The sequence below is a fragment of the Tiliqua scincoides genome, chromosome 4 (assembly GCF_035046505.1).
Source record: "Tiliqua scincoides isolate rTilSci1 chromosome 4, rTilSci1.hap2, whole genome shotgun sequence".
Classification (NCBI taxonomy): domain Eukaryota; kingdom Metazoa; phylum Chordata; class Lepidosauria; order Squamata; family Scincidae; genus Tiliqua; species Tiliqua scincoides.
The window spans coordinates 45,661,135-45,688,989 of record NC_089824.1 but is presented as its reverse complement, the minus strand read 5'-3'; the positions used below and the strand labels follow the sequence as shown (position 1 = coordinate 45,688,989).

The 27,855-nt window shown below is 42.7% G+C and overlaps 1 protein-coding gene across 1 annotated transcript in view; it reads left to right on the top strand.

The window, feature by feature from the left end:
- Positions 1 to 27,855, top strand: part of RP1 (RP1 axonemal microtubule associated) — a 206,939-nt gene that overhangs the window by 90,425 nt on the left and 88,659 nt on the right. The window contains exons 26-31 of the mRNA XM_066624417.1: positions 2,917 to 3,142; positions 7,887 to 8,041; positions 10,796 to 10,874; positions 11,830 to 11,917; positions 16,576 to 16,631; positions 18,341 to 18,507. Of these exons, the coding sequence (XP_066480514.1) occupies positions 2,917 to 3,142; positions 7,887 to 8,041; positions 10,796 to 10,874; positions 11,830 to 11,917; positions 16,576 to 16,631; positions 18,341 to 18,507 (771 nt within the window). The remainder of the gene's footprint in view (positions 1 to 2,916; positions 3,143 to 7,886; positions 8,042 to 10,795; positions 10,875 to 11,829; positions 11,918 to 16,575; positions 16,632 to 18,340; positions 18,508 to 27,855) is intronic.

The following is a 27,855-nucleotide window of genomic DNA, read 5'->3' as shown; positions in this document are numbered from 1 at the left end:
AAAAAAGCAGAATAGGACTTCCTTCCTGGGGCAAATAGGAGCTGGCAGGGGACCTTCTCTGGATCAGAACTATGGCAGAGGTGAAGCATTAAAGCAGTGATTTTCAACCTTTTCCATCTCACAGCACACTGACAAGGCCCTAAAATGGTCAAGGCACACCACCAGGTTTTTGACAATTGACGAGACACACCATGCTGCTAGTGGGGGCTCACATCTCCCATTGGCCCTATTAATAAATGACCTTCCTCCAAATTCCTGTGGCACACCTGTGGACCATTCATGGCACACCAGTTACATAAGAACATAAGAACATAAGAACAGCCCCACTGGATCAGGCCGTAGGCCCATCTAGTCCAGCTTCCTGTATCTCACAGCGGCCCACCAAATGCCCCAGGGAGCACACCAGATAACAAGAGACCTCATCCTGGTGCTCTCCCCTACATCTGGCATTCTGACTTAACCCATTCCTAAAATCAGGAGGTTGCGCATACACATCATGGCTTGTACCCCATAATGGATTTTTCCTCCAGAAACTCGTCCAATCCCCTTTTAAAGGCGTCTAGGCTAGACGCCAGCACCACATCCTGTGGCAAGGAGTTCCACAGACCGACCACGCGCTGAGTAAAGAAATATTTTCTTTTGTCTGTCCTAACCCGCCCAACAATCAATTTTAGTGGATGTCCCCTGGTTCTGGTATTATGTGAGAGTGTAAAGAGCATCTCCCTATCCACTCTGTCCATCCCCTGCATAATTTTGTATGTCTCAATCATGTCCCCCCTCAAGCGTCTCTTTTCTAGGCTGAAGAGGCCCAAACGCCGTAGCCTTTCCTCATAAGGAAGGTGCCCCAGCCCCGTAATCATCTTAGTCGCTCTCTTTTGCACCTTTTCCATTTCCACTATGTCTTTTTTGAGATGTGGTGACCAGAACTGGACACAATACTCCAGGTGTGGCCTTACCATAGATTTGTACAACGGCATTATAATACTAACCGTTTTGTTCTCAATACCCTTCCTAATGATCCCAAGCATAGAATTGGCCTTCTTCACTGCTGCCGCACATTGGGTCGACACTTTCATCGACCTGTCCACCACCACCCCAAGATCTCTCTCCTGATCTGTCACAGACAGCTCAGAACCCATCAGCCTATATCTAAAGTTTTGATTTTTTGCCCCAATGTGCATGACTTTACACTTACTGACATTGAAGCGCATCTGCCATTTTGCTGCCCATTCTGCCAGTCTGGAGAGATCCTTCTGGAGCTCCTCACAATCACTTCTGGTCTTTACCACTCGGAAAAGTTTGGTGTCATCTGCAAACTTAGCCACTTCACTGCTCAACCCTGTCTCCAGGTCATTTATGAAGAGGTTGAAAAGCACCGGTCCCAGGACAGATCCTTGGGGCACACCGCTTTTCACCTCTCTCCATTGTGAAAATTGCCCATTGACACCCACTCTCTGCCTCCTGGCCTCCAACCAGTTCTCAATCCAGGAGAGGACCTGTCCTCTAATTCCCTGACTGTGGAGTTTTTTCAGTAGCCTTTGGTGAGGGACCGTGTCAAACGCCTTCTGAAAGTCCAGATATATAATGTCCACGGGTTCTCCCGCATCCACATGCCTGTTGACCTTTTCAAAGAATTCTATAAGGTTCGTGAGGCAAGACTTACCCTTACAGAAGCCATGCTGACTCTCCCTCAGCAAGGCCTGTTCGTCTATGTGTTTTGAGATCCTATCTTTGATGAGGCATTCCACCATCTTACCCGGTATAGATGTTAGGCTGACCGGCCTATAGTTTCCCGGGTCCCCCCTCTTTCCCTTTTTAAAAATAGGCGTGACATTTGCTATCCTCCAATCTTCTGGCACCGTGGCCGTTTTGAGGGACAAGTTGCATACCTTAGTCAAGAGATCTGCAACTTCATTCTTCAATTCCTTAATAACCCTTGGGTGGATGCCATCAGGGCCCGGTGACTTATTGATCTTTAATTTATCAATGAGGTCTGAAACATCTTCTCTTTTAACCTCTATCTGACTTAACTCCTCAGTTAGGAGGGGCCGTTCGGGCAGCGGTATCTGCCCGAGGTCTTCTGCCGTGAAGACAGATGCAAAGAACTCATTTAATTTCTCTGCCATCTCTAAGTCTCCTTTTATCTCCCCTTTCCCTCCCTCACCATCCAGAGGGCCAACCGCTTCTCTGGCGGGTTTCCTGCTTCTAACATATTTGAAGAAGCTTTTATTATTCCCCTTAATGTTGCTGGCCATGCGTTCCTCATAGTCTCGCTTGGCCTCCCCTATCACCTTCTTACATTTCTTTTGCCACAGTTTATGTTCCTTTTTATTCTCTTTTATTCTGTAAGTTGAAAATGGCTGCATTAAAGTCTTTTCTTCCCTACATGAAGTTCCAACCACACAACTGTGGTTTTATGGTAACAAAAGCAATCATGACACTGTATGCACACAGTTCTTCCAACAATGCTTCCTGCCCTCACTCTGGCATCTTCTGGGAAGTGTAAAGAAAAATTGGGCTCAGAACGTGCAGGGAACATGAATGTAGCAGTCAAAAAGTGCAGCAATCACTTTGCCCTTGTTTGCACAACTGTGAGCAGGGTAGAGACATTGCATGCATGGGACCCATTTTGGCTCAGTTCTAGTAAGGATATCACTGAAAGATTTCTCAATGCACACAGTTTGAAAATGTATGAATTTTCATATCGGGTCTAGGGTGAGATGTACAGATTGGCTGAGATCTCTGTATATCAGGGTCCGACTGGGGAAGACTTCTGTTTCAAAGTGAATCTGTGACAGATATAAGTGAAGAGCTTTGGCAGAAAGCATTAGGATGTCTCTTTTGCAGTGCTTCCAGTTTGGTGTTATTTGATGGTGAACTTTAATGAGATATTTTCCCTTTTTAAATCTGTGATAGATTAATCTCAAAGACATTGGAGAGCTGTATAAAATCCGGATTGGCCATGACAACAGTGGACCTGATCCTAGTTGGTACATTACTGAGATTAGACTTCAAAGAATAAACTCACCATCAGAGCAAGAAAAACATTTTCCTCTCAATTGCTGGCTAGCTGAAGACCAAGATGATGGAGACACATGGAGAGAAATACCCATCAGGAGTTCTAAAAAAGGACTTCTACCAGGTATGTCTGGGGAATATAATTGTATTAAGCCCTATCTGTAAGGGACTTAGGGCCCAATCCTAAGCTCCCTCAGCACTGGCACTGGATATTGCAAACATGCCATATGGCACAGCTGCCGCATCCAGAAAGGAGGGGCCGCTGGCACTGGGCCTCAGTGCCACGTGTTAGGCTGGTCAGTGCTCTAGCAGCACCAGACACTAGTGAGTATGTTGGGGTGAGGGGAGGGCAGGGAGTGGGCAGAATGAGGAGGGGGAGGATGAAGTATGGGAGGAGGGGTGGGACCTGTGGAGCCCTGCTGCACCGGATCCTATTCTCTGTGTCAGGCTGAAGATCCTGACACTGAACTCCTCCAAGTCTGTGCCAGCAAAATAGCCAGTGCAGACTGGAGAAGACCCATTGCAGTCCCTACACCCTTACTCAGGGGAAGGGGACAAAAGTCCAAAAGAGGAGGCCTCCAGCAATCCCAGCAGGGCCACTGGATACAGCGATCCCCATTTTGGTGCCACTGCACCCAGTGGTGGTGCTGCTATTAGGATTGGGCTGTTACTGAATCCTGTTGGGCATCTTGTATGGTATTATAAAGGTGTAAGTAAGGGAAACTTTAACAAATAAAAAGGGGAGTAAGAGAATTTAAGGAGTTACTCATTTACATTCTCTTATAAAAAGCCATTTTTAGAAATGTAGCCAAAGTGCCCCAATCTCAATGATTTGTTTTGGCATCTTCTGCTTTTCTAACAAAATTGCCTCAAAAAAAACCACAAAAAAAACCGGCAGATGAAACCTGGTTCCATTTCAGAGAAACACACAGACTAGTAAGAATCCCTTGATACTATCTTGTCTTGCTTGGAATCTCTTCCCAGCTAGAGCTCACACCTTCTGGGATAAGTAGTTTGTACCTGAACAAAATTTTTCACTCCGGGTAGAGTCAATGTTTGAAACGCTTTAGGAAAAAAGTAGAAATTACTCCATAGTGCAGAAGTTTTCATGCTGGGGCATCACGACGCCCCAGCCTGAGGGCCCTGGCCTCTTTCCCCTTAAGGGGCGGGGGCAGCCAGGAGGCAGGGAGGAGGCAGCGGTGTGTTCCCCAGGGTCACACCGCTCAGGGGGCTGCAGGGGCTTGGCTGCACTTACCACAACCTCCTGCAGCCTCCCAGGGGTGCGGGGAGCCCTGCACGACTTTCCGCAGGGCTCCCTGCACCTCCAGGATTCTGCTGCAGGGACTGGTGAGTGTACCCCAGTCCCTGCAGCCCTCCTGAGTGGTGCGATCCTGGGGATCGTTTCACTGCCTTCTTCCCGCCCCTGCTGCTCCCCCCCCCCACACCTGCAAAGACTCCAGGAGAGTTTGAAAACCACAGCCGTATTGACATGAGCTTCAGTTGCAGGTTAAGAATCTGGATGGGTTGCTTTATTACTGCTACTGTTTGATCTGGTTTACTTGAGAAGAAAAAATTGTGCTTCCTGTGCTACAGACAAATGGTATTCAAACAAAAGTAAGATATCTAAAGGCATTCATGCTTCAAATACAGAGAGTACACTTGGATATATGGCATTGCTTTCTCCATCTCTGTGCCTGTAGATTGTTTGGTGTGAAGTATTTTGCTTGGTCTGATTTGGGCAAGAATGTCCAAAATGTCCATCTATTCATGGATGGCTTATGTTTGCGCAAGATAAACCTTATGGAAAAATCGCATAAACCAAGACTGTACTCTTCAGCCTGTTTAATTAATCAGCACTGCTTCCATGAAAGACAAGGGCTTGGGTCCGAAGAACTGTGAGCAGAAGGAAAATCGCCTCCAGTATTCTTCTGCAAATGTTGCATAACTATTTGCATATGAGTGCCCACAGTGCTATACTACATAGGTTCTGTAGCAATTTTCTTACTATTTGTGCAAGGGATTATGCAAGCTCTTGCATAAGCAGAAGAACACACTTCATTTTCCCTGTGCAATGCACTGGCATTAGGGATAAAATAACCTTTCTCTGAGGAGGCACCATTTGCATGTAGAAAGCACTTTTAGATCTGATCCAGTGATAATGCTTCAGAGCAAATGAATGTTCAGTGCAATGAGAGTACCTCTCATTGGATATATGATTTTTCAAAACATTTGCTTGGCTTTATTAACAGTGATGTTATAATGGCATATCTATCTTTTTCTTCCCTGGCACATTATGCTTATTGAAACATATCTGACAAGTAAATGAAAAGGGAAACAAAATATAGATGCTAGACACAAGCTAAATTTTTAAATTTATTATTTCAAATTGCATATTGATTCTTGGCTTATTTAAATTGAATATCCATAGTCAGTGCAACTGAGAAGTTTTGCATTTGTTTTTCTCCAAATCTGAGATGGAACCTTTTACCTTCAATATCCTATTTAAGGAGATAATTGCTTGAAAGATCCAAATATGCAGCCATTATAAGCAGCTATATCAAAGAAAACAAATGGTATATTATATGATACCTAATTACAATCCAATATTAATTTCAGAATGATTTAAAAATTCTGGCCAACAATAGATTTGTTTAATTTTAAAAAGCTTTTGGTCTAAATGATGAGCAGAAGAAGATTTATTTTATAAACTAAATTTCGGAGTTAACGGGGTTTACTTTATTGTGGCTCCAAGTTGCCACTGAACCTTATTACTCATATTAATAAGATCTTAGCCTTATTCAGGCATGTTCTGTGCACATTCCTGTATGCGTGGGGGGGGGGGAATATCTGAAGAGGGCACTTGTCTATTTCTTTATCCTCCAGAATGTAACCATGAAGATGACTTTGAGTTCTCTGTCTTTGCTGTGTATTCATTCTATAGCTATCTCCAGATAGTGATGGTTCTTCTTTAGCATAATGTCTGAAATCTCTCCTTCATATTTCCCTACGTTTCATGCTGACAGCTTCACTCTCCTTGCTTGTCTTCTTTCATGACACTTGTAAGTGCAAAATGCTGACACTGAAATAGTCCTCCTGATACTATGGCCCAGAATCCTACCTTTTCCCAAATCTGTCAACTTTGCAGTCTGTATTCTTCAAGGCTTAGACTCTGACTTTTTCGCCCTGTCTTTCTTCTTCTCTGTCTGACCTTTGTGTCTTGTCTTTCCATTTCATATTCATATTTTCTTTCTTTGCCATTCCATCTGTTCTCCTAGTAGTTCAATGACTGTCTTTGACTCTGTTTTGACTCTATATCCAAGTCCTGAAATACTGTGGCTCACAGACAGAGTTGAAAAGTATCTGCAGTAGTCACCCTCAGACACGCCTTGTAGATTAGACCGTATTGTCACAAACGTTATCAAACTGCGACAGAAATATTTGCAATGAGAGATCTGCAGCTCAAGACTTGGCTGGTTAATTTAAATCATTATGCAGAAGTCAGCACTTTTGTTTTCTGAGCTTATATTTCCCCGTCTTCTGGCCACTGACCTTTAAGATTCAACATTCTACTTCCCTGGGATGCTGCACTGCAATAGCTCTACTGTATCCCATGTAAGGCAAGTAGGTCAGGGGTGGAAATTTCTATCCCATGCCATTAAGTATAGGAAGAAATCCCCTTAAATAGCTACTAAGAGTGAAGAAAGAAGGTACATCATGTGCCAAGTGCTGATTTGGCTGCAAAAATCAACCCTTTTCTCAGACCTGTGGGTGATCTCTGTGTAACCTTGAACGGCAATGGAAGGTTCAACATAAAGAATGTATACATGATATCTTCTAGAAATCCTAACTATGAAAGAGTAGCTAATCCTTGTAGTTAGTAAGCAGTTTCACTCTTTCATTCTACAAGCTGTCCAGCCTCCAGCATTCTTATCCTTAAGTATGCACAAGGCTCAGAAAGGCTTCAGTGTTAGTATCAAAGGGATATCTAATACACTGTGATAACCGTTAACAGAAGCTGACTTCTGGGTAAATCCCTAACCACACACAAATGATAGTTTCAGCTCTCATGCTGATAAAGGCAATGATAGAAATCCCTCTGATTTTAGAGAAGCAGATTTGCTATGAATGTCAGTTGATGGTAACATGTAATAAATGTGGCCATCTACTGTAATGTTTGTTTCAGTCCTTTTTTCTGCCATTCTTTTGGCTTACTTTTTTCAGTACAAAGCTTCATACCACATGCTTGTGTATTAATGAATATTTTCTTATCGACTTCACAATGGCAGCTGTTATTTATTGGAAGAGTGTACCGTATTGAGAGTAAATTGAAATCCGTTTTTTATCCAGAGATTAGCTTCTAAATTATTTCAAATAAGCATAATATACAGAATTCAATTTTATTCTTATTTATGTAGGACCATCAACATACATAGCATTTTACACAGAATGAGAGAAGAGGACCCTGTGATTGTAAGGGGCTTACTGTGTAGATGGAAACAAGGGAAAATAGAAAGAGTGGAAACAGGATAAACAAGAGCATATGCAATTGTGTCAGTGACATGTACTTACAGTAACTTTAGAGTAGAGAAAGAGGCACTGGGTATGCGTACCTACTTAGAAGTAAATCCCATTGTGTTCAGTGGGGCTTACTTCTAGGAAAGTGTTACAGGATTGCATCCTAAGGTGTTGTGCCAATGACTTCATAGAAAAGGTGGATTATAAGAATGTCTTTGAAGAAAGTAAAAGAGGATGCATCATGCAGGTGATCCTGGAGGTAGTTCAGATCAGAATTAAGCAGTGAACAAGACTGGAAATAGAATGGAAATTAATATACACACTCACTGTATTTTTATTTTTTCCTATTTCAGTGGTAATCTACTCAGTTGGTGTTCACACTGGATCAAGTCCAGGTGCAGAAACTAAATCTAATGTGTACATCAGCATCTTTGGAAGCAGAGGGGACTCTGGAAAACGGAAACTTCATAAATCAGTTAATAATAAAATCAAGTTTCGGTGTGGTCAGGTAAATGCACAGAATCTGTGATTAAAATTAGGAAGTCATTGGCAATATCATTTCATTAATGCATTCAGATTGCTTAAAATTGTATAATCTCATTTGTAATTATATTTGTAATCTCATTTGTAATTATATTTTTGTGTATGTTCTTTAATCAAATTTACATTCTCTGTCTCTCTCAAGTATAGAAGGAATATATCCATATAGGGGAAGCTGTGATAAGATATTTTAAATATTGATGTTGTTTGTTTTGAATGGAACAATACAATTTCTAGTATTTTATTGAAACAAATAACAATTGAAAGATGTTATTTACAGGGCTTAATATTGTCATGCTCCTTTCTACCTTCACACCAACTTCCAATAGGTCGTACAGAAGGATAATTATATCGTTTGATGTAACGTTTATGTAGTTAGACGGAGAAAAACTGAATTAACCTTATAATTAGTCCTTCATGACCAGAAGGGCTTTTGCCTTGCATTTCTCAAATTTCAAACGTTTCTTACTCATCAGTTCTCCAGGTGGCATTCCAAGTCACTTTAAAAATATAACAGTGTTTATGATACAGATGACTGCTTTTAGGATCCCCCTGCACTGAGAATTTCAAAACCATAATTCACCTATTGGCACCTGGATTATGATCCAAAGAAGAAAAAGCACACCAGAATTTTTCTGAGCTCAAGTCCTCCATGTTTGAAAAGTAGTCTTACAGAAAGTGGCATAGCTAGAGGGGTGCAAAGCACTAAAGTTTGCAGGGAACCTCACTGTGGTGTGCAAATGGGCCCTCTGTTTTGCTCCCAGAATGGCTCTGAAGGCTTGCATGCCATGGTGAGGCTTCCTCCAAAATTTAGTGCTTTGCACCCTCTCTAGCTACACCATTGAAGATTTCTTGATATGTTGCTGCCTGCTGCACATGGTTATTCATTTTTTCCCCCCGAGTTTCCTTTTAAATAATTTTCACATCCAATATCAACTTCTTCTAAAATAGTTGGCAGGTTTTGAAGAAACAGCTGCTAGAAAGGAAACTTACTTTATGGTTTTCAGTGCACTGATGGCTTTGTTTTATGCATTTTTTAACATTGTTTTAATGGCACTTTTAGAATGTCTTATAGCTAGCCACCTTGGTTTCCCACATAAGTGAGACAAAAGGCATTTATGTATTAAGTAAATAAACTCTCAAGCAGAGAGTTTAATATGCTGGTATCACTCGGTTGCAGGGCTGACCTGAGTTTCTGCCTGATGTCAGTGCTGTATAAAATACCATCTGCCCTTTTTTGGTCCAGTGTTGAAAATTCAGCATTTAGTTTTAAACCAGTGCTGCATTTCCATTGCAAGATGTGGTGCAGAGATTTCAAAGGGAAAAGTACTGGAATCACTTAGTAGGAAAACCTTGTTTGTATTATAATAAAGTAAAATTAAAAACAGAGGAAAATGAGCCCTAACCAAAAATATAAAGACGTAGGGTACCAACATTGATATATATCGTATACTGCCAATATTTTAAAAGTGTGAAATACCTACTAAATAGACCGCCCAGTCTTATAACTACCATACGCCCTCGGTCCTTCACCTCCTTTGGTGCTGAATGCCGTAAAGCAGTCAGCACCTATCACAAAAGATGCTCTGACAAAACGCTGCACAGCACTCTGCCAGGAGCATCAGCCTCCGGAGGATCACCCTCCAGTCGCTATTGAAGGTAAGTCAGTGAGAGTGGTGGGAGGGGTAGCAGGAGGGCAGAACAGGTGCAGTGGTGGGTGGATCAGGCCTGGAAAGGTAACAGGATCAGCAGCAATGGTGCCAGCAATATCCTAACCCATGCTCCTCCAAACCCCAGCCCACTGGCCAGATCCCAGTTTTAGGGGAAGCCTTCTGTTCCATGAACAGAGCTTACTGTTCCAGCTCTGTGCAGTTCATCTTCCAAGTAGTTCTAAGTAGTTCTGGGCACCAGGATGCTCTGGGTAGTCACAGATGTAGTCGCATCTGGGTGGTCACATCTGCCTGGACAGCCTGCACAGCTTTCTGGGATGCCCGGCAACAGATGCAACTGCCCAGAGCATCCCAGTGCCCAGATCTACGTGGAAGATGAGCCACGCAGAGGCAGATCGGTAAGCTGTGGCTGAAACGGGGACCATATTTTCGTTACACAGCAGTCACGAGTTTGGTGACTGCTGTCCTAACCTAACCCCCTTCCTGGGCCTAATCCTGCAGCATGGTTCAATGTGGACTTGCGACAGCAAAATAGCTGTAGCAGGTCCGAGTAGGAGAGATTACTTTCCAAACATGGAGGGCTCACTACACTATGGAGGCTTACCCCTAGGTAAGGGAATGATCATTCCTTAAATAGAGGAAACCTCTGAAAGTACCCCCTTTCCATAAGACACAGCGGTCGCTATTTTAGTGCTGCTGCATCAATGGGGGGGGGGCAAAAAAAATAAGATTGAACTGGCAGTTATTAAATAAATGTTTTACCTGTTAAGGACATTTGAAGTGTGTATTGTGATGCTTAGTATGCCTGTATGACATCGTTTTGTACCCAAACTCATTTATTTATACCCTACTCATTTATTCAATAACTGTTTTACCTGTTAAGGAAATTTGAACTGTGTTTTGCTGTGCTTAAGCTTGTGTGACATAGTTTTGTACCCTTATCCTTGAGTGTAATAGGTGTCATATAAAAAAATTGGTCTATTTTTAGCTCTATCCTTTGGACTGCATTGGTTGCAATCTGTTTCATGATTCTCATTTTTGTGTTTCTACAGACTGATATGTTCTATGTGAAGGCTGTTTCACTTGGAGTCCTGAATAAAATTCTCATTAGCCATGATGGAACTGGTCCAGGTAAAGCTAACTTCCTATTGACAGATTGGTTTCACAATCTTCTTTTAAAATGCACATCCATATTCTTGTGTCTAGTCCTATATTTCTTAAGATCAATTTTTGCTGTGCCCAGCATGGAGTTCATCCCTTTCAGATAACAACGCAGAGTTTAGGAAAAAGTTGTCTTTCTGTGGAAGAGCTGACAATAAATTTGAAATGTTCTAGACATATTTTTGAATGGTAATGAAACACAGTGACCTAATTGTCCTTGAATGTCTATGCACTGAACTCACTTCTTTCCTTAAGGCTAAGAATTTAGTCCTTTATTTACCCATGTGCAATAGGGTCCCTGAAACATGGAACAAAGCTGGAGTGTTTAGCTATTCAGGATTCTGTTCCAAAACAATCTCAAAACAAAATATCTTATCTTTGAGCCTAACAATTCTTGCTTTTGAGGAAAAAATTAGAGCAGTGGTTCTCACACTTTTAGCACCGGGACCCACTTTTAAGAATGACAGTCTGTCAGGACCCACAGGAAGTGATGTCATGACCAGAAGTGACATCATCAAGCAGGAAAATTTTTAACAATTCTGGGCTGTAATCCTACCCACACTTACCCAAGAGTAAGTCCCATTGACTATCATTGTTAAAAGCATATACATAGCAGCCTGTTCAAAGTACAGATCTGTAACATTTACCCAAATGCAGTCACATCCTATGGAAGCATCAAGTCTAATATTAAAAATAAAATATTGAAATGACTGGGGACCCACCTGAAATTGGCTCACGACCCACCTAGTGGGTCCCGACCCACAGTTTGAGAAACACTGGTTTAGAGTATTAATTATTGGCTTTGCTCAAGGGAACTGTGCTAATCTCTTTGTCCTGGATTGCCAAGTTTAATGTGGCTAAATTTAATTTAATCGATACATTTTTTTCTTGAAGTTTCAAGTATATTTTTGTCACTGGCTTCTAGACAGTGGATGGTTCCTTCAAAAAGTCAATATCAAGTTTCAGGAGGGAAAGGAAGGTGGAGAAGAAGAAGTCGTGTTTCCTTGTAATAGGTATGGAATTAATTAATTGCTTCCTGAATTCTATGCCCATGGTTTTCAAACTGTGTCCTAGGAAACTCTGGGTTCCAGTTTTCCAGTTTTTGTTTTTTTTTTAAATTAGGATTGTGGCTTGGGTAGAACCCTGATCAACTGCCCTACCCAGCTCTGCCCACGCAAGACTTGTTCCAGATAGATTTTTTCAGCATCCCTATTGACTCTTACCATGCTATGCCATCCTGGGACAAAAATAACTTCCTGCCCTAAAACATGCCTCAAAATCTTCTGCCAGTATCTCAACTGACATTGCCTTCATTACAAACATAATTCATCATGCCTGCTTTGCCTTTGATGGTTCCAAGATATCTTTCTGCCCCAGAAGCATCTGCAATCATCTTTCTCTGTTTGTTCTTGGACATGGTTTCTGAACTTCTGAAAAATTCATACATAGGTCCTACTACACTATGCTCATTCTCAAGCTTACCAAATGAAAATATTTTGCCTAGTTCTTTGATGGTGCTTTTTGGGCTGACTTCCCTCTCTTACAGCCCTATTCTATCTTTGTGGTATCAGTGGCGGACCTCCCCTGCCCTGCACCCTGGGGCAAAAGTCAGTGATGGCGCCCCCTGCAGGATCCCGATGCCCGCATGTGCAAATCTGTGCCCCCCCCCCATTTACCTGGAACGCATGGAGCCTCATGCGACTCCAGGATGCATTGGGGAAGCCTCCTGGAGCTTCCTCGACACTTTAAACTGTGCTACCGGCAAACCAGAAGCACATTTTCCAACTGCTTTGGGAGCCTTGGAGAGGCTTCTGCACAGTCCTAGAGGCATGCAAGGCTCTGCACCTGGGGCATTTGCCCCTTTGATTTAATGGCAGGTCTGCCACTGTGTGGTATGCCAGCATACCATGAGGTCCACTGTCATGGCAGCTGACCTGCCAGTCTGTGGAGGGCTGCCACCAGTGTAAAGGCCAGAAGGTATCTTACTACCAGCAGCATTGAGCAGACCAAGCACTGGTGGGGTTTAGCAGATGAGGAATGGTGCAGATCAGGGGTGGATTGGGCAGAACAGGATGGCTCATGGCAGTACTGGTGTCCAAAACCATCATCCCGGCCCAGACATGCCACCACAAGGCTCCCCAGAGCTATGCCAGCAAAAGGGCTGGCATAGCTTTGAGGAGTCCCATAGTGGACAAGGCAGCAGACAAGAAGGTAAGTAATTTTTTTTTTTTATCTCTCCCAGCCAGCCTGGTTTCTTTGTGGCACAATGGATGCAGTGGATGCATTCTCAAAGGAGCGAGGGAGGGAGGTTTTTGTAATTTGCCTCCATTGAGGTTTCACTCATGATCATTGGCCCCCAGTGCTATTTTTTAAAATCAACTTTTACTTGTTTATTCATAACATGTACTTTTGTCCTTTGTACAGATATGGTTATTTTATGTATGGTAACATACAATTCATTGCTGAATAAAATTTCCCTAAAGATGTGAATACTGGCACATGTCTTGTTGTCATAGTTGTTGTTTTTTCTTCCTGAAATTTGATGAGCAGTGGAGATATCAGTTAGAAATCTATTGAGATAGGGAACAATTATCTTCTCAAGGCAAACTTTTTAGCTGAATAAAATTAGAGCTCTCCTTACCTTACCCTTGATTATCTAAATATCTTGATCATCTAAATTTAGTGTCTCTCATGTAGCGTTGATCTAGGTAAGCATCTGATTAAATGTTCTGCATGTAACCCTGGCCATTCAGACAACCGAGACTACATTATATTTTACTTTGCAAAACTAGCAAAACTTGACTTAAAATGACCTACTTATTGCTCTTAAATGGTATCTTTTTTCTTCATTTTATTACCTGGTTTTAATCAAATGGGTCCGTTTGGAGAAGAACTGATGAAATAATTGTCTCTTTTAACATTAATGGGAGTGTCTACTTAAGAAAATGATATTTAACTAATACTTAAAAAGAAATGCTAGATAAAGGTTAGAGTCAGAAGCCATTTTTTTTCCAAAGGTTCCTTGTTGGTGTGCATCTTGTGGGTTATGTACAAAATTTTTCTATTCACAAGTGTTGCCTTGATAGGGTCGCTGCCTTTTTATCTGGGGTAATTGCCAGGCAGAGCTCTGGAACTCTGGGCAGTATGTGAGGAAAAGACTGATGTCTATGTTGTGGTGTCTTTGTATATTTTTGTTTTGTTTTGTTCTTTCTCTGTATTTTATGCCAATAAAGGTCTACTGAACTGAAGTGTTGCCGCATTCAACAGAGGGTTTTTTTTTCCCCAACCTGTTCATATATGCAGTCCTCATCACTGATTTGAGTTTTTTTAGTTGAAAGCAATTGCCCACATTTGCTCAGAAGTTATCTGGGGGCTTCTGAATGTGTTCAAATGTGCAATAAGTTGATTGTGAACAGGTCTACCTGTTTGCACTACCACTGTTCAAAGTGAAAGGATTTTTAATGGGGTTAGGTAGCGCATTCTAATTTTAAACCAGTGACGTGCAGTGAGGTGCAAGGGTGGGAAGGTACAGTGAGGGGAGATCCCAGTTGATGTTATGTTGCAAGGCATTCTGGGGCCTTCCCCAGAGGCCGAGCTGCCACAAGCTATATACTCTCAGAGACTTGGACAGTGACAGTCTGAGCAGCAGCTCAGCCTCCCTGATGATTGTGCAACCACTCAGAAACTGGGTGGAGTGTATGTGCAATCACAGACTAATCTGAGAGGACAGAGGAAGCAGCCTCCCCTGCCCTCTCCCAACTGTGCTTCCCAGTTTTAAACCTAGATTCCTCCTTTCCCTTGAGGAAGGAAGAGATGGTGCACAAGTTGTTGCAAGCAATTTATTGCAATACATAGTTTAAACATTGTGGAATTTAGTTTTAGTCAGTTGATGTGCATGCATGTATCAGGGCTGGCCCACCAAGAGGCCATGTGATGCAGCTGCTTCAGAGATAGTTTGGGGAAGACAACAAGATGGTAGGGACTGCCTTGCACCCCATGTCTATCCTCTACCTTTACCAGTGCACCAGTTAGCTGGCTGCTTCAACTTGCCACCACCCAATCCTTCTCTCATGGTCCATATAATGTCCACCACCACTGCTACCATGAGAGATTAAAGTTGTGACATTGGAGAAGCTGGTAGGTGGTCACTGCAATTCTTTTTCTTCACTGTCCTAGAGTTAAAATAGGTTTGCATCCCTGCCCCCTCTACCACCACCTTCACCTCATACTCCCTTCTCCTCTACAATAAGGCTAATTCTTTAAACCAGGCCATACAGGAGGATGATCTGCTGAATGACCTTCCCCTTTTAGCACCCTCAGATTGCAATCCTAAGGGCTCATTGGGCCAGCGCAAGTCCCATGTGTGGGTCTGCTTTACATGCCGTAAAGCACATTTGCACCTGCTCTGGTGTCAGCTGGACTGACGCAAGGACATGTGCTTTCCCACAGAGGCTGCATCCAGCCTCTGCAGTGCCAAAACCTGGTAAGTCCACGATGGCCAAACTTGGCTGGCGCAGGGGTCAGGGGGGGCATGGGGATGACAGGGAGGAGGTGGGGAGGAAATATTTCAGGGCGAGGGGGATGGCAGACAGGCCCATGGGTGGGCAGGGGAAGAGCAGGGGTGGGACCAGGGCCTGGCAGTTATGCCAGATCCTGACCCTGTTCCTGGGCAGTGTGGCTCCCGGCTCTTCAGATCTGCGCCACCTCTTTAGGTGGCACAGATCTGAGTAGACCCATTGGGGCTGCAGCAGCTCTCCCGGCTGTAAGGGGAAGCATTTCCCTCCGCTCTGGGCTGAGGCGCTTGCAGCCCAAAACTTGCGCTGGATACAAGGCAGGCCTCCCTGTTCCAGCACAAGTTAGGATTGCACTGCCCCGTGCCTTCCTGTTTTGACAAAGTGAATGAACTGGAAAAAGAATAAGGTGGAGGTAGTAAGTGGAGGTTGGGCATGTGTACACTAGTGTGCACTTTAAATAAAAGGGGATGAAAAATTTGATCCACGTCAGTGCCAGATTTTAACCACATTAGGCACTGGTCTGCCTTTCCTTGTGTTTGGGTGCACTCAAAATTTGTGACACAGAAGATGCTGTGTAGATTTTTCTTGAGAAAGAAACAAGATTTCCTTAAATCGGTCCACTGAGCTCATTCAAACTGGATTCACTCAAGAAATTTTGAGTTCATATTTTATACCCATGGAGTAGCATACAGAGGGTGAATTCCAACATAAGTAAATCTTCATATCTCCAAATATAGTCACGGGATTTTGTCACTTAGAGCACTAAGATGTCATTTCAGTATTCAAAATTTTGTATTCAATGCTTAAAGATAGGTACAAGTCTGGATTTATCTGTTTTGTATGTGCAAAAACCCAGTTTTGTTAGAGATTTGTGAATAAGGACAGTATAATGCTGGTTTGAAAATAGTCCACAACAGAATAGAGGAATTGAGAAGATATTATATCAGTGTCCAGACAATGAGTCAGATTCCTGCTACTTCCTGCTGCACATTCACCCAATTCTTCCAAAGCTGTTTACATTTGGGGCGACAACATATAACTCGACAAGTGATACTTAAAAACTTGGTTAAAAAGTGAAAAATAATATAGGGTTTCAAGTAACTAAGACTAATTACTAACTGTCTTCACTATAATTACTATCTTTTTCACAATGGAAGATGGCTAGATGAGTACCAAGATGATGGGAAGACGGAGAGAGAGCTAATTGCCAAAAGTAAGTACTGAAAATAAAGATCACTGGTATTATAATTATATTGTAATACTAAATTGCTAATTAAGCTTAAGGATATAGAATCTTACAGAGAGTAATAAGTGTTTTTGTTTTTATTTTAGAAAATAGTAATGCACCAATGTTACATAATGGTGGTAAGTAACACTCTAAATTATTTTGTTGCTTGAATTTAAAATCTCTTTCGGTCTTTAGAAGAAAAATAAGAGAAGCAAGTTGGTGACTGTCAATCATTCATGCAAAAAGTCTAATGAGCAGAGCTGAACAGATGATACTGCTAATGTGGAAAATGTAGAGAAATAGACTGATAATGATCTGTGGAAGGGGCATGTCAAGTCATTTAGCTGAGTAAAGGCAAGGATTCATCACTAAACATTTTTGCTGTTCTTCCAACCTTTTTTATTCTGTTCTAAAATGAGTCAGACGTTCCTCTGAGAGCAGAGATGCAAGGAATGTTTTGTTTATGCCAACATCACTGTCATTCAGTAAACAGGAACTTCTCCCCCAGTAAGCAAGTGGAAAAATGTGTGGTGAAGTGACAGTGAAAGCGGTTTCAGGTCAGAGTTCATCAGGATCCTCTCAGATAAAAAATATGCCGACTTAAGCTACAGAGCTACTAAACACAAAGGATTTGTGCTGTTTCTTGCTCTTTAACAGGGACCAATGAGCTTCATCTACTGTGTCTCTCAAAGCTGTCAATCAAAGCTAGGGCCCAATCCTATCCAATGTTCCAGTGCCGACGCAGCTTCAAAGTAGCCCCAGGATAATGGAACAAATGTTCTCTTACATTGAGAAGGCTTCCATAACAGCTCTCTCCCCCTGCACTGCAGGATCCAGCCCTATTGGCACGGTTGCATCAGGACTGGAAAGTTGGATAGGATTGGGTCCCTATATGAATAACAACCGATATAAGACTGCCTTATACTGCATCAGACCATTGGTCTACCTAGCTCAACAATGATTGACAGTAGCTGTCTAGGGTTTCACATAAGGGATTTTTCCATCCCTACCTAGAGATGCCAGAGAGTGAACCTGGGACTTTCTGAGTGCAAAGCATGCCTTCAATCGTTTTATAGCCTCTTGCCTTGAATTCCTTACTAACATTTCCCAGAGCTGAGCAGATGATACTGTACAATATCACCATCTACTCTCATTGGAGCTGCAAAATATTTTGCAGCTGTCTTCACTTAGTTATTCAATTTTATAGGAGAATATTAACTTTCAGTTAATTGTCTGAGACTCTGCTGAAGGTTCATCCCCGCAATCTCTCCAGTTACCCACCTGGTAGTGTTGACACGAGGCTTCTGGGAGCCCTGGCCAAACCTTGCACTGGGCCTGTTCTAGTGCCCCACCTGGAACCCACTGATAGCACTTTGGACACTACCAATGTCACTTGGTCTGGGAATTCAGGATTTTAATAAAGCTATCCTCTGGAGGGCATGGACCCTCAGCCAGTGCCCAACCTGGCTGATCCCTGCCACCACCCCGTCACCCAACATCTGACTTTCAGAAGCTAAGTCTTGTTCTATTTGGGGTTTCTATATGGGGTTGTGTAGGAGCATGTGGCTTCAAAAGCATTTTGCATATGTGCAGCATTCTTGCAATGTATTGTAGTCACATTAACAACAAAGTCTTCACATTTTTCTCTGCACTGTTATATAATGTGTGGTTTTGTTTTTACTTTTATTCTACAGGACAGTGGAGAGTGCTAGTTAAGTCTGCTCAAGACTCCCCCAAGCCACATGAACATAAGAGAATCCTTGTGATTTATGGCTCAAAGGGCAAAAGTGATGATCTTCTCCTGTTTTCACAAAGTTCGGGACATGTGTGTTTTCAACCAGGAGCAACTGATGAATTCCTTGTAAGTCTTGCCTACACAATATTGCATAGATATTGAAATGACATCCTGCTTAGCCAAAGGATATATTAGGAAACTGAATGTCGTTGTAGCAAATGCCATTCCTGTTTATCAAGATGGGTTGATGGTGCTTTAGATTTTCTTCCTGTGTTTCCCCTTTTCTTTTTCAATCTTTGAATAATTTTAAGGATCAAATCGATATGGAAAGTATTGTATACCTAGTGCTATAAACAATGTGACATTCATGGAAGTATTTGTTGCAAAATTGTGTCGTCAGCACATGGCCTACAATGAGGATTAGTTTGGTGTTACACATTTGAAGAATAAAGAGATGGTCCATGGAACATAAGCAAAACTGATTATTTATGTTTTGTGGCACATGAGAGCCAAAATGATTTACTTAGTTTCAGTTCTGTCTTTGCTATTATTAAAAGAACAAGCCCCCCTTTTTATTTCAGTGTGCTTTGAGTGCTCCCACAAAATTTTGTCTATTTTTTAATCCAAGTCCTTACCACCAGAGGGAGGTATGCAAAAGCCAAAAACGTCTAAGTGTTGATTCTTCAGGGCCAGCCCACAGGCAAGCTCAACAAAAAAACCTGATTGTTAAGGCTTCAAGCAACTGAGGGGCCTCCAAGTCACAGGCTCAGTTCAGGGGTGGTCTCAAGCTTTTGGAGCAAGACACTTGTACAATCGCTGAATTTGCCCATAAGAAAGGTTGAGGAGCATCCCATTTTTTGTCTGACTGAGATAAAGCTTAGACAGAGGCCTTTATGCAAGTCTGATCCATATAACCGTAGCTATGTTAGAGGCAGGGCTTGGGTGGAGCTGTTACTAGGCTCATGGGCTTGGGGTGTGGAGTATTCAAGGCCATGATCCACCCATTAGCATTAGACCATAAACACAGTCCAGAGAAAATTAGGGTCAATAAAGTTTCACATGAAGTAAATTTCACAATTCAAGAGTTTTGTCAGGTGTTTTGTCTTGCCCCTAAGCAGGGAGACCTTGTGGTCAGGAAGAACACCCAATACCTCAGTTTCTTTTTAAGCACCACCTTGGCACCATTGCAAACGAATAGCTTCTGGCTTGCCTTTTCCTCCTCATCACTCTGAAATGAAAATATTTTTACTTCAGTTTTTGTCTTGTTTTTTTTTATCTCTTAGTGCTTGTTAGTTCTTAACAAAAAAAAAAGAGAGAGAAAGAGAAAATGTCTCCCTTTGGGGCTGATCACCCACCCACCAATCAATAGTAGGCATGACTTCTGCCACTGTGGCTTCCAGGAATCCATGCAACTGACTATGGTACTTAAAAGTGGTTCTTGTAATAGATCAAAAAGAACTGTTAGCTGTGGCTGTCATCTGAGCATTGTGAGAGTCAGTGCTTACCTCCTCTTCCCAGAGTGAGGACCATCACTTCCAGATATCGGGCTTCATCTTTTTCTTTTTTTCATCACCACCATCACTGCTAGCTTCCTCAAAGTGAAACACCAAGACAGGAAAAGAAATTAATTCCTTTTTTTACCTCAGCGTACTTTATCCAGTAAGCTGAGAGACAGATATCTGAGACCTGGACATAAGTCTTCCGAAATGAAGCTGCTTAAACAGACTTGATCCTGACAGAAACTCTGGCGTCCAGTTTCATGTGAGAAGCATCAAGCTTAAGCTTCTCAGGCTTAAGTCTCTGAAATCAAAGCTGTCTTAATAGATTTCATCCAAGAGTCTAGCATTTCATACCCATGCATGAAGCATAAGCTATGACCTGGGCATACATTTTTTACGTCTAAGTCACTTAAGCCAGTTTCATCCAGAGAGAAATTACAGCTTTCAGATTTATGTGGGAAGCATCAAGTTGAGTTGTGGGTATGAGGTATAAGGGTTATGTGCTAAGACTACCTAAGTTGGATATATGAGCTCCTAGACCTGCCATCAGGCTTTCTATATTGGAACTATTTAAAGGAATTTCATTCTGGCCCTCACGCACCTATAAGTTCTCAGTCAGCTTTTACCTCTGTCTGTTGTGACTTAATCAGTTGCCTGCTTAACCATCAATGCACTCCTGAGGCAGAAATCAATGTTAGGATAAATACTTTGGACTCAGACCTCCCTAACAGGCTTTATTCGCTGAGAAATCAATTCTAATACAGTTTACCCCACATGTACTTGCACACATGTGTTTGGTTTTGGGTGCACACAAAGCAAATTCATGATCCAGGCCAGACTTGTGTTGTCTTTTAGAAGGCTTATGCCCAGGAATCATCAGGCCCACAAACTTCTAATCAAAGGCAAACTTTGCATCTTTGTGTTCAGAGGCTTGAAGAAGCATCCAGAAAAATTCTATGAGCAGCTACACCTTTGCCTGCCATGCTACTCAAACCTGTAAAACAAAATCATAGCCCTGGGAGCTTTCTGGCTATAAGGCAGAGGTTCCCAAACTCTCCCAGAGAGTTGGGACGTCCGTAAATCAGTGTGGGGGCAGAGCAGGGCAGGGTGGCGGCAGCGGCGGCACCTCCAAGATCATGCTGCCATGAAAAAGGGGTGCTTTTAACTCACTGGTGGGGAGCAGTGCCTCCCCATGCCTCAGAATCTTCTGGTTTCATCCAAGGTCGTCACTTCCGATTTTCATCTGAGGTGCTTTTGGTTTTCGTCTTCCAGTTTTTGTCCAAGGCACCCCTTAAGAGTGTAGTAACTTATTTCCCATGACTGGAGTGTTAGAACACCCCAGTTTGGGAACCTTGGCTTTTAAGGTAAGTAGGACCATTTGTGATCACAAAAGAGATGGCCTCTGGCCCCTTGCTTCCCCTCACCTGTCAACTTCATTGACAACTCAGTCAGAGCCCTGTGCTAAACTGTGGCACAAATCTCATAAGCAATCAAGGAGTATCCAGTCACACCATTCCCATGGTATAGCCATGTAGAAAATGGCCATCTCCACCAGGGATGGGTGATAGAAACCCATCAAGACTATTTCAGAACAAAAGGATGGTGTAGGGTGAGTCAGTGGTGGTCCTGGGGAGCGTCAGGGGGGCAAAAGCCTCAGACGCTATGCCCATGGGCCCTGTGGGGGCAGCACTGCTGCCGCCTTTGCCCTCTGCGCCACCTCTGCCCACACTCTGGGCTTTTCCAGGCCCCACGCTAAGGCCTCTGGAGTGCCTTTAAACAGTACTTCCAGTTTTCATTGGAAGCCTCAGAAGGCTTTCGGAGTGCTCAGGAATGTTCCACAAGGCTCTGTACAAAGCTGGGTATCTCCTAGGGGGTATTGCAGGGGGGCAGCTTGTTGTGGTCCTATATCACATGGTGGCACAGGGGCCATGTCCACAACTGGGATAAGTTCGTCCAAGAAAAGACTGTATGAGAGCCTAAAACCAAACATACTTTAAGTTCTGGCTATAGACTCCTGAAGTATGTTTTTCTTCTCCCACCTACCCTTGATGTGTCTGTGATAAACCAATAATCTCCTGCATGCAACTGGAGAAGTACATTTTGCCAGGTCTGCAATATGTTGGGGTTTCTTATCTTTTCTCTTAAGCAGTTACCTGACTCCACCTGTGTTTCGGGGCGGGGAAGGCAGGCGGTGGGCGGGACTGTGGGCGGGCAGATGGGGAATGGGAGGTGGGGACAGAACCCGGTAGTTAGGTTGGATCCTGACCCCATTTCTGGGTGAACCAGGATAGTCCTGAGATGCTCAGATTTGCTCCACCTTGTCAGATGATGCAGATCCAAATAGACCCATTGGGCTGCTGCAGTGTGACACAGGATAAGGGGAAATGTTTCCCAGGAGAAATGCAGGCCTCAGGCTGGCCTGCGGTCAGCCCCAAACTTGTGCTGGATACAGCACATGACCGCTGGCCTTCCTGTTTCCAGCGCAAGTTAAGATTGTACTCATATTGATATAATTACATCACCTTCCAGGTCAGCCTTGAAGTTGAAGTGAGGCTGAGATGGTGTTGTATCGCCTTCTGCCAAACCTTGCACCCAGAGTGGCCCACCTCCATCGCCCCAGCTTTGCGACACCAGATAAATATTTTTGATAGGCCCCACATTCTTTTTCTTCAGTTCTTAGTGCATTCAAGTTTTACTGATTGTGCCCATTAGGAATCAGCGTTCCAGTCATTTTGCCATAGCTGCCTATTTGCAATTGAGTTTTTGAGTGGCTGAATTGCCACGTTCCCCCCTATTACATTCTGGAATAATTTTTCTTATAATTTTTGGATTGACTGCCTCATATGTATTGGAAAAACCCTTTATTGCATCCCCCTATTTTTGGGGCACTGAGGTAGAAAATAGCCTGGTTGTTACCCTTGGTGGTGGATTTTCAAGCAGTGAAGCAATTTAATTCAAGTTCCATCCGACCCTTTATAAGATACTTAGAGTGGAATCTATTACTGCAGGGGTGAAAAGAATACCTCATTTCAATAATACAGCAATAAGCTGTTGCAAAAGCTACTTTTTCAAATACTCTGTAATTGTTTTGCCCTTCGACATAGTAAATCATATATGTGCAACATTCAACATAGTGGGATATTACTGTAACTGCTTTCAGAATGACTCTGCATACATTTGACTAGAGTAATAGTAGCGATACTTAGTATGTATGTAGTGTGCTCTGCTAAGTTTTCCAAGCTCAGACATTTTCTCACTAAACTTTATAACAACTTGGTAGGGCTATCAATTATTTTTGCCATATTACAAATCAAGAGGAGGAAGCTGAGGAATGAAAGCTGTGTTTATGTCTCCCTGCCTCATTTGTTTTTAAGACTGAGCTGAGATTTGAACTCGAGACCTCCCAGGTCAAAATTCTTGCTTTGGGAGAATGGAGAACATGGATACATTTTTCTTGTGATTCCTTATGCTTTTGCTAGCAGATCTAGAAAATTAATTAACTGCTCTTTCGATTCGATTCTTTTTGTAATACACAAAGCTGGCGCTCAATGTTCCCTCTAATTTTTCCCCTACCATAGAGAACAGTTTACAACTTGAGCAGTTTATAATTATTGTAATTGCAACTTAAAATGGGCAATGGCCCATCTGACCACTAGGCAGCAAGTGAGGCACACAACTAAGGCTGTCAGGTGACATGTACATGTTTATCAGGCATAATAATGAACTATGTAATCAGTATACAGCTAGATTATTTTAATGAAACATCAACCAAACTCCATGAATAGCTGCTACTCCCAGTTTCTAGATGACTTAGAACAGTGTTTCCCAACCTGGGGGTTGCAACCCCCCAGGATAACAGGAAACACTGTATTCCCCCTTAAGGAGAGTGGCGATCTGCTGATGAAGGCAGGATAGTGGCAACTGCACATCTAGGTTTGCACTGCTGCCGCTGCCCAGGATAAAAAGGGGGTTTCGCCACAAAAGGGACGTCAAAAAACCTGGGTTCTCACTGCCACCACAGATGGGATAAGTAAAAACAAAACTTTTTTTTCCTTAGGTGGCAGTGGAATGAACCAACCAGAAGTGCCATCACCACCATCACCACTATAGGCACAATTGCCACCCCACAACTACTCAGTTGTTCCCTTACCATTAAGTAAAGTTTGGTAACGATTGGCCTATGTCTATGTAATTGACTTCAGACACAACATTTCCTCTCCCTCTCTCTTTCTCTTTCAGGTGTCTTTTTCTTGATAGCTGTATTAGACCAACAGGAAAAAAAAAAACCTCAAAAATAATTGTACGGCAATACTTTTATTAGGATCAATTATAAATGTTACAAGTTATGGATCAATTTTTGAGTACGTCAAAACTCTTGTCAATATATCATGTTAAGATGGGGGGGGGGGTGTTAGGTAAAAGAAGCCCTGCCTGTAGTAGTAGTCAACACAGAATGGAAGAAAACATATCATGTCATGCTACTGAAGGCTGTGTAACACTCTTGCATTTTATCTTAAGAGTATTCCAACCTGCAGAGTCAAGAGGGTTTGTACTATGGAGGAAGCTCAGTGGAAGTGCACCTGCTTTGCATTGCATCTCTGAGTAGGGTAGAAAAAATATTCCCATCCCAAACCCTGGAAAGCTGCTGCCAGTAACAGTCAACAATATTGAACTCGATAGATCAGTGATCTGATTCTGTGTAAGGCAGCTTCCTATTGTAGAGTCTTCTGGTAGTAGATACCAATAACCCATTTTTGCCCTGCCCACAGGTATACACATTTAGTTCCTGTTGCATATATGCAACGTTGGGCATAAACGGCTTAAGAACGTGTAGGATTACTCTGAAATTCTGATCTGGATAGCACTTTACATAAGTAAAGTAAAGACTGAACATGGGATTGATGGCTGTAAAATTGAGACAGATTTTTGAACTTGGTTTGCAAGAACAAGTAAAAGGAAAATGTCCCTTCTCTTCATTCATTGTATCCATCTAAACTGTAACCTAAAGTTACTGTAATTGCCATTTTACATTTTAAAAAATAGTTTTCTGACCAGATAGCAGACATTTGCATTTGCAGTATATAACATGTTCTGCCATATATAAATGCATTCACTAGAAACTATTATTATTTCCAGTAACACCTGCAGTTTGCAGGTGCTTATGAAACATAGGACAGCAGTATAGCCCATACCCTGTTGAAGTCATTCTTGGAGAAATTCACATAGAAACCTAGTACTTCAAGCATGCCGTGTCATAGGCTTTTACCAGAAAATCATTTTTGTGTCAAACTAGTCACATTACAGGATTAATACAATTTACAAGTCTAGAAGGATTTTTTTTTTTTACCAGCAATTATTGCTGGTATGACTTGGCACTGTGCTTATCTTATGTACATTTAACCATTACATAGAATTTTCATACACAACTTACAAGATCTCATGACCACTGCTTGCATGCTTTATTGTATACCTGCATGTGAGTGATAAAAACTTACTAAAAATATCCTTCATCTAGTGAATGCTAGATATGCTGCTAAAATGGTGACAGACCATCTGAAAACACAAATTTACCACACAATCCTATGCCTGTCTACTCAGAAATAAGTCTCACTGAGTCCAATGAGACGTATAGGCCAATCCTGAGCTGTCTGGTGCCCAAGGCTGCAGTGGCACCAAAATGGCTGATGTTGCATTCTATGGACATTGGGCAGCCACCGGTGGCTCCCCAGGTGAAGAGGACAATTGTTGCCTTCCACTGGGTAAAGTAAGAAGTCCCACAATGGGGCTACTCTGTGCCGCCTATTTAGGGACCTGGAGCCTGACACAGGGCTTTGGATCCAGTGGACCTGAGCTCCACTGGAGCCACCCCCCTCCTGTCCTGCTCCTTCCCCTTGCCATGCCTTCCCCCCACCTTCCCCCTTGCCCCAGAACACCTCCCTCCCTGCCCCAACTTACCGTTCTGCCACCTGGCGCTCACATGGAACACCAGGCAGTGTTCGGCTGGCATCCAACCGGCACTGGCCCAGCACAGGCTCCCACCAAGCCTGCTCTGGTGCTGGGCCAGAGCTGACTGTCGCAATTGTGCTTTACAGCATGCTTATGATAGTACACACTGTTAGTGAGCCAGCGCATGTTGCACAGGATTGGGCTCACTGGGCCCAATCCTATCCAACTTTCCAGCAGCAATGCAGCCTTGAGGTTAGGGAACAAATGTTGTCTTACCTTGAGGAGGCCTCCATAACTGCCCCCCTACTGCAGGATGTAGCACACCCACCATTCCTTTGGCACAGCTGCATCAGTGCTGTAAAGTGGGATGGAATTGGGCCTTTACTCCCAGGAAAGCATGTATAGGATTGCAAGCCCAATCTTATCCCCTGTCACCAGCACCAGTGCAGCAGTATCAAAAAGATGCACGCTGCATCCTTTTGAGGGGTGTGTGTGTGATGCAAAGGCAAATGGGAGAAAAAATTATTTTTACTTTCCTCTACATAAGCTCTGGGGCCACCCATGGACACACACCACTTACTTTGGTGGGACATATCTCAGGAGGGAAAAGGAGTGGGGAGGTTTACAAAAGAGGGGATAAGATCAGCATGTGCCATTGCACCAGATTCGTTCTCTTCACTTTCACCAAAGAGTGATCCACTTTCTACTTCCTTTTAGTAGGCAGAAAATGGATCTTTGTGGGTTGCATCTGCAGCAGACTGGAGGGAGGAAGTGATGGTGGCAGACTTGGGGTGAAGGGTACCCTGAATCTGCCACCCTCCCACCCCCCTGCAGTCTGCCACTGATACAACCCATCTCACCTCACCTAATGAAGTGACCACCCCTCTGATTCTGAAGAACAATTGATGCAGTGTGAAAATCTTTGAGAGCCATTCAATTCAACAACCATTAAGGTTTTGTTGTCGTCTTCACACCTTACTGCTGAGGCTGTTTAAATTATCATCAGCTTTTTGTTTCATGAGTTCACCTATTCCCATTTGTGCAGTATGACTGGTTGCCATGGGAATGGCTGTGTGATGTTTGCAATTAACAAAAGATTGCAAATTCAGCAAAGCAATAAGCAGGAACAGAGGAACCACACAAATCCTGATTGCATACAACAGTATTTAGTAAGGATTCAAATACAGATAATACAGTATTAGCAGACTGATTTACGTGAAAGCAGAAAGTCTGGGTTTGATTACTAACTTGGATTCTAATTAGTCTTATGAATATTTGGGCATTATTTGTCCACTGACATATTTACACCAGTTCAACAGCTTTTGTGTTCATGGGAGGCTCCTCTGCACACCCTGATCTCCACATGAGTAGAAACTACTACCCCCTCTTCTATGAGTATGGGGGGTGCTCCGTACATGCAATGAAGATGCCTATTTTCTGTTGCTGTGTAGTCCCTGATGCTGACAAGAGAGGCAACTTAACATTTCTGTCCAATGTTGCATATACGTAACAGGGATCAAATGTGTACACCTGTGGGCTGGGCAGAAATGGTTTAAATGGAAGGAAGTGAGGTCAAAATAGATGGGGTTTACTCCCATGAGAGTATAGTTAGAACTAAGGTAAAATGGAGCCACGTGCATTTTGCAAGGTAGCAAAAATGTAGGGGGAAAAACATGTTCTAGACAGGAAATATAAAGATGTTGGATTTTAAGTTACTATTCAGTGTTTTCTGTGCCACTTTCTTCGGCCTTTTCTAGTACACTGGATTTCAAGTCTGTGATTTCAGTCAATAAACAAAAGTAGTTCCAGACAATGCCTTATTAAGTAACCAGCACCTTATGAGGATGGTTGCTGTGTTAATACTAGACTTTGCAGCTGTGATGATATCCTTACTGGAACAGATTTATTTGTGAATACAAATGCTTCAGTTTTACAGAGCTTTCCTTTATGCAAAGACAGCAATATTTTACCCAGTTACTTGAGAGTAGGCTTCACTAAACTCATTGGGACTACTGAGTGAACATGTGAT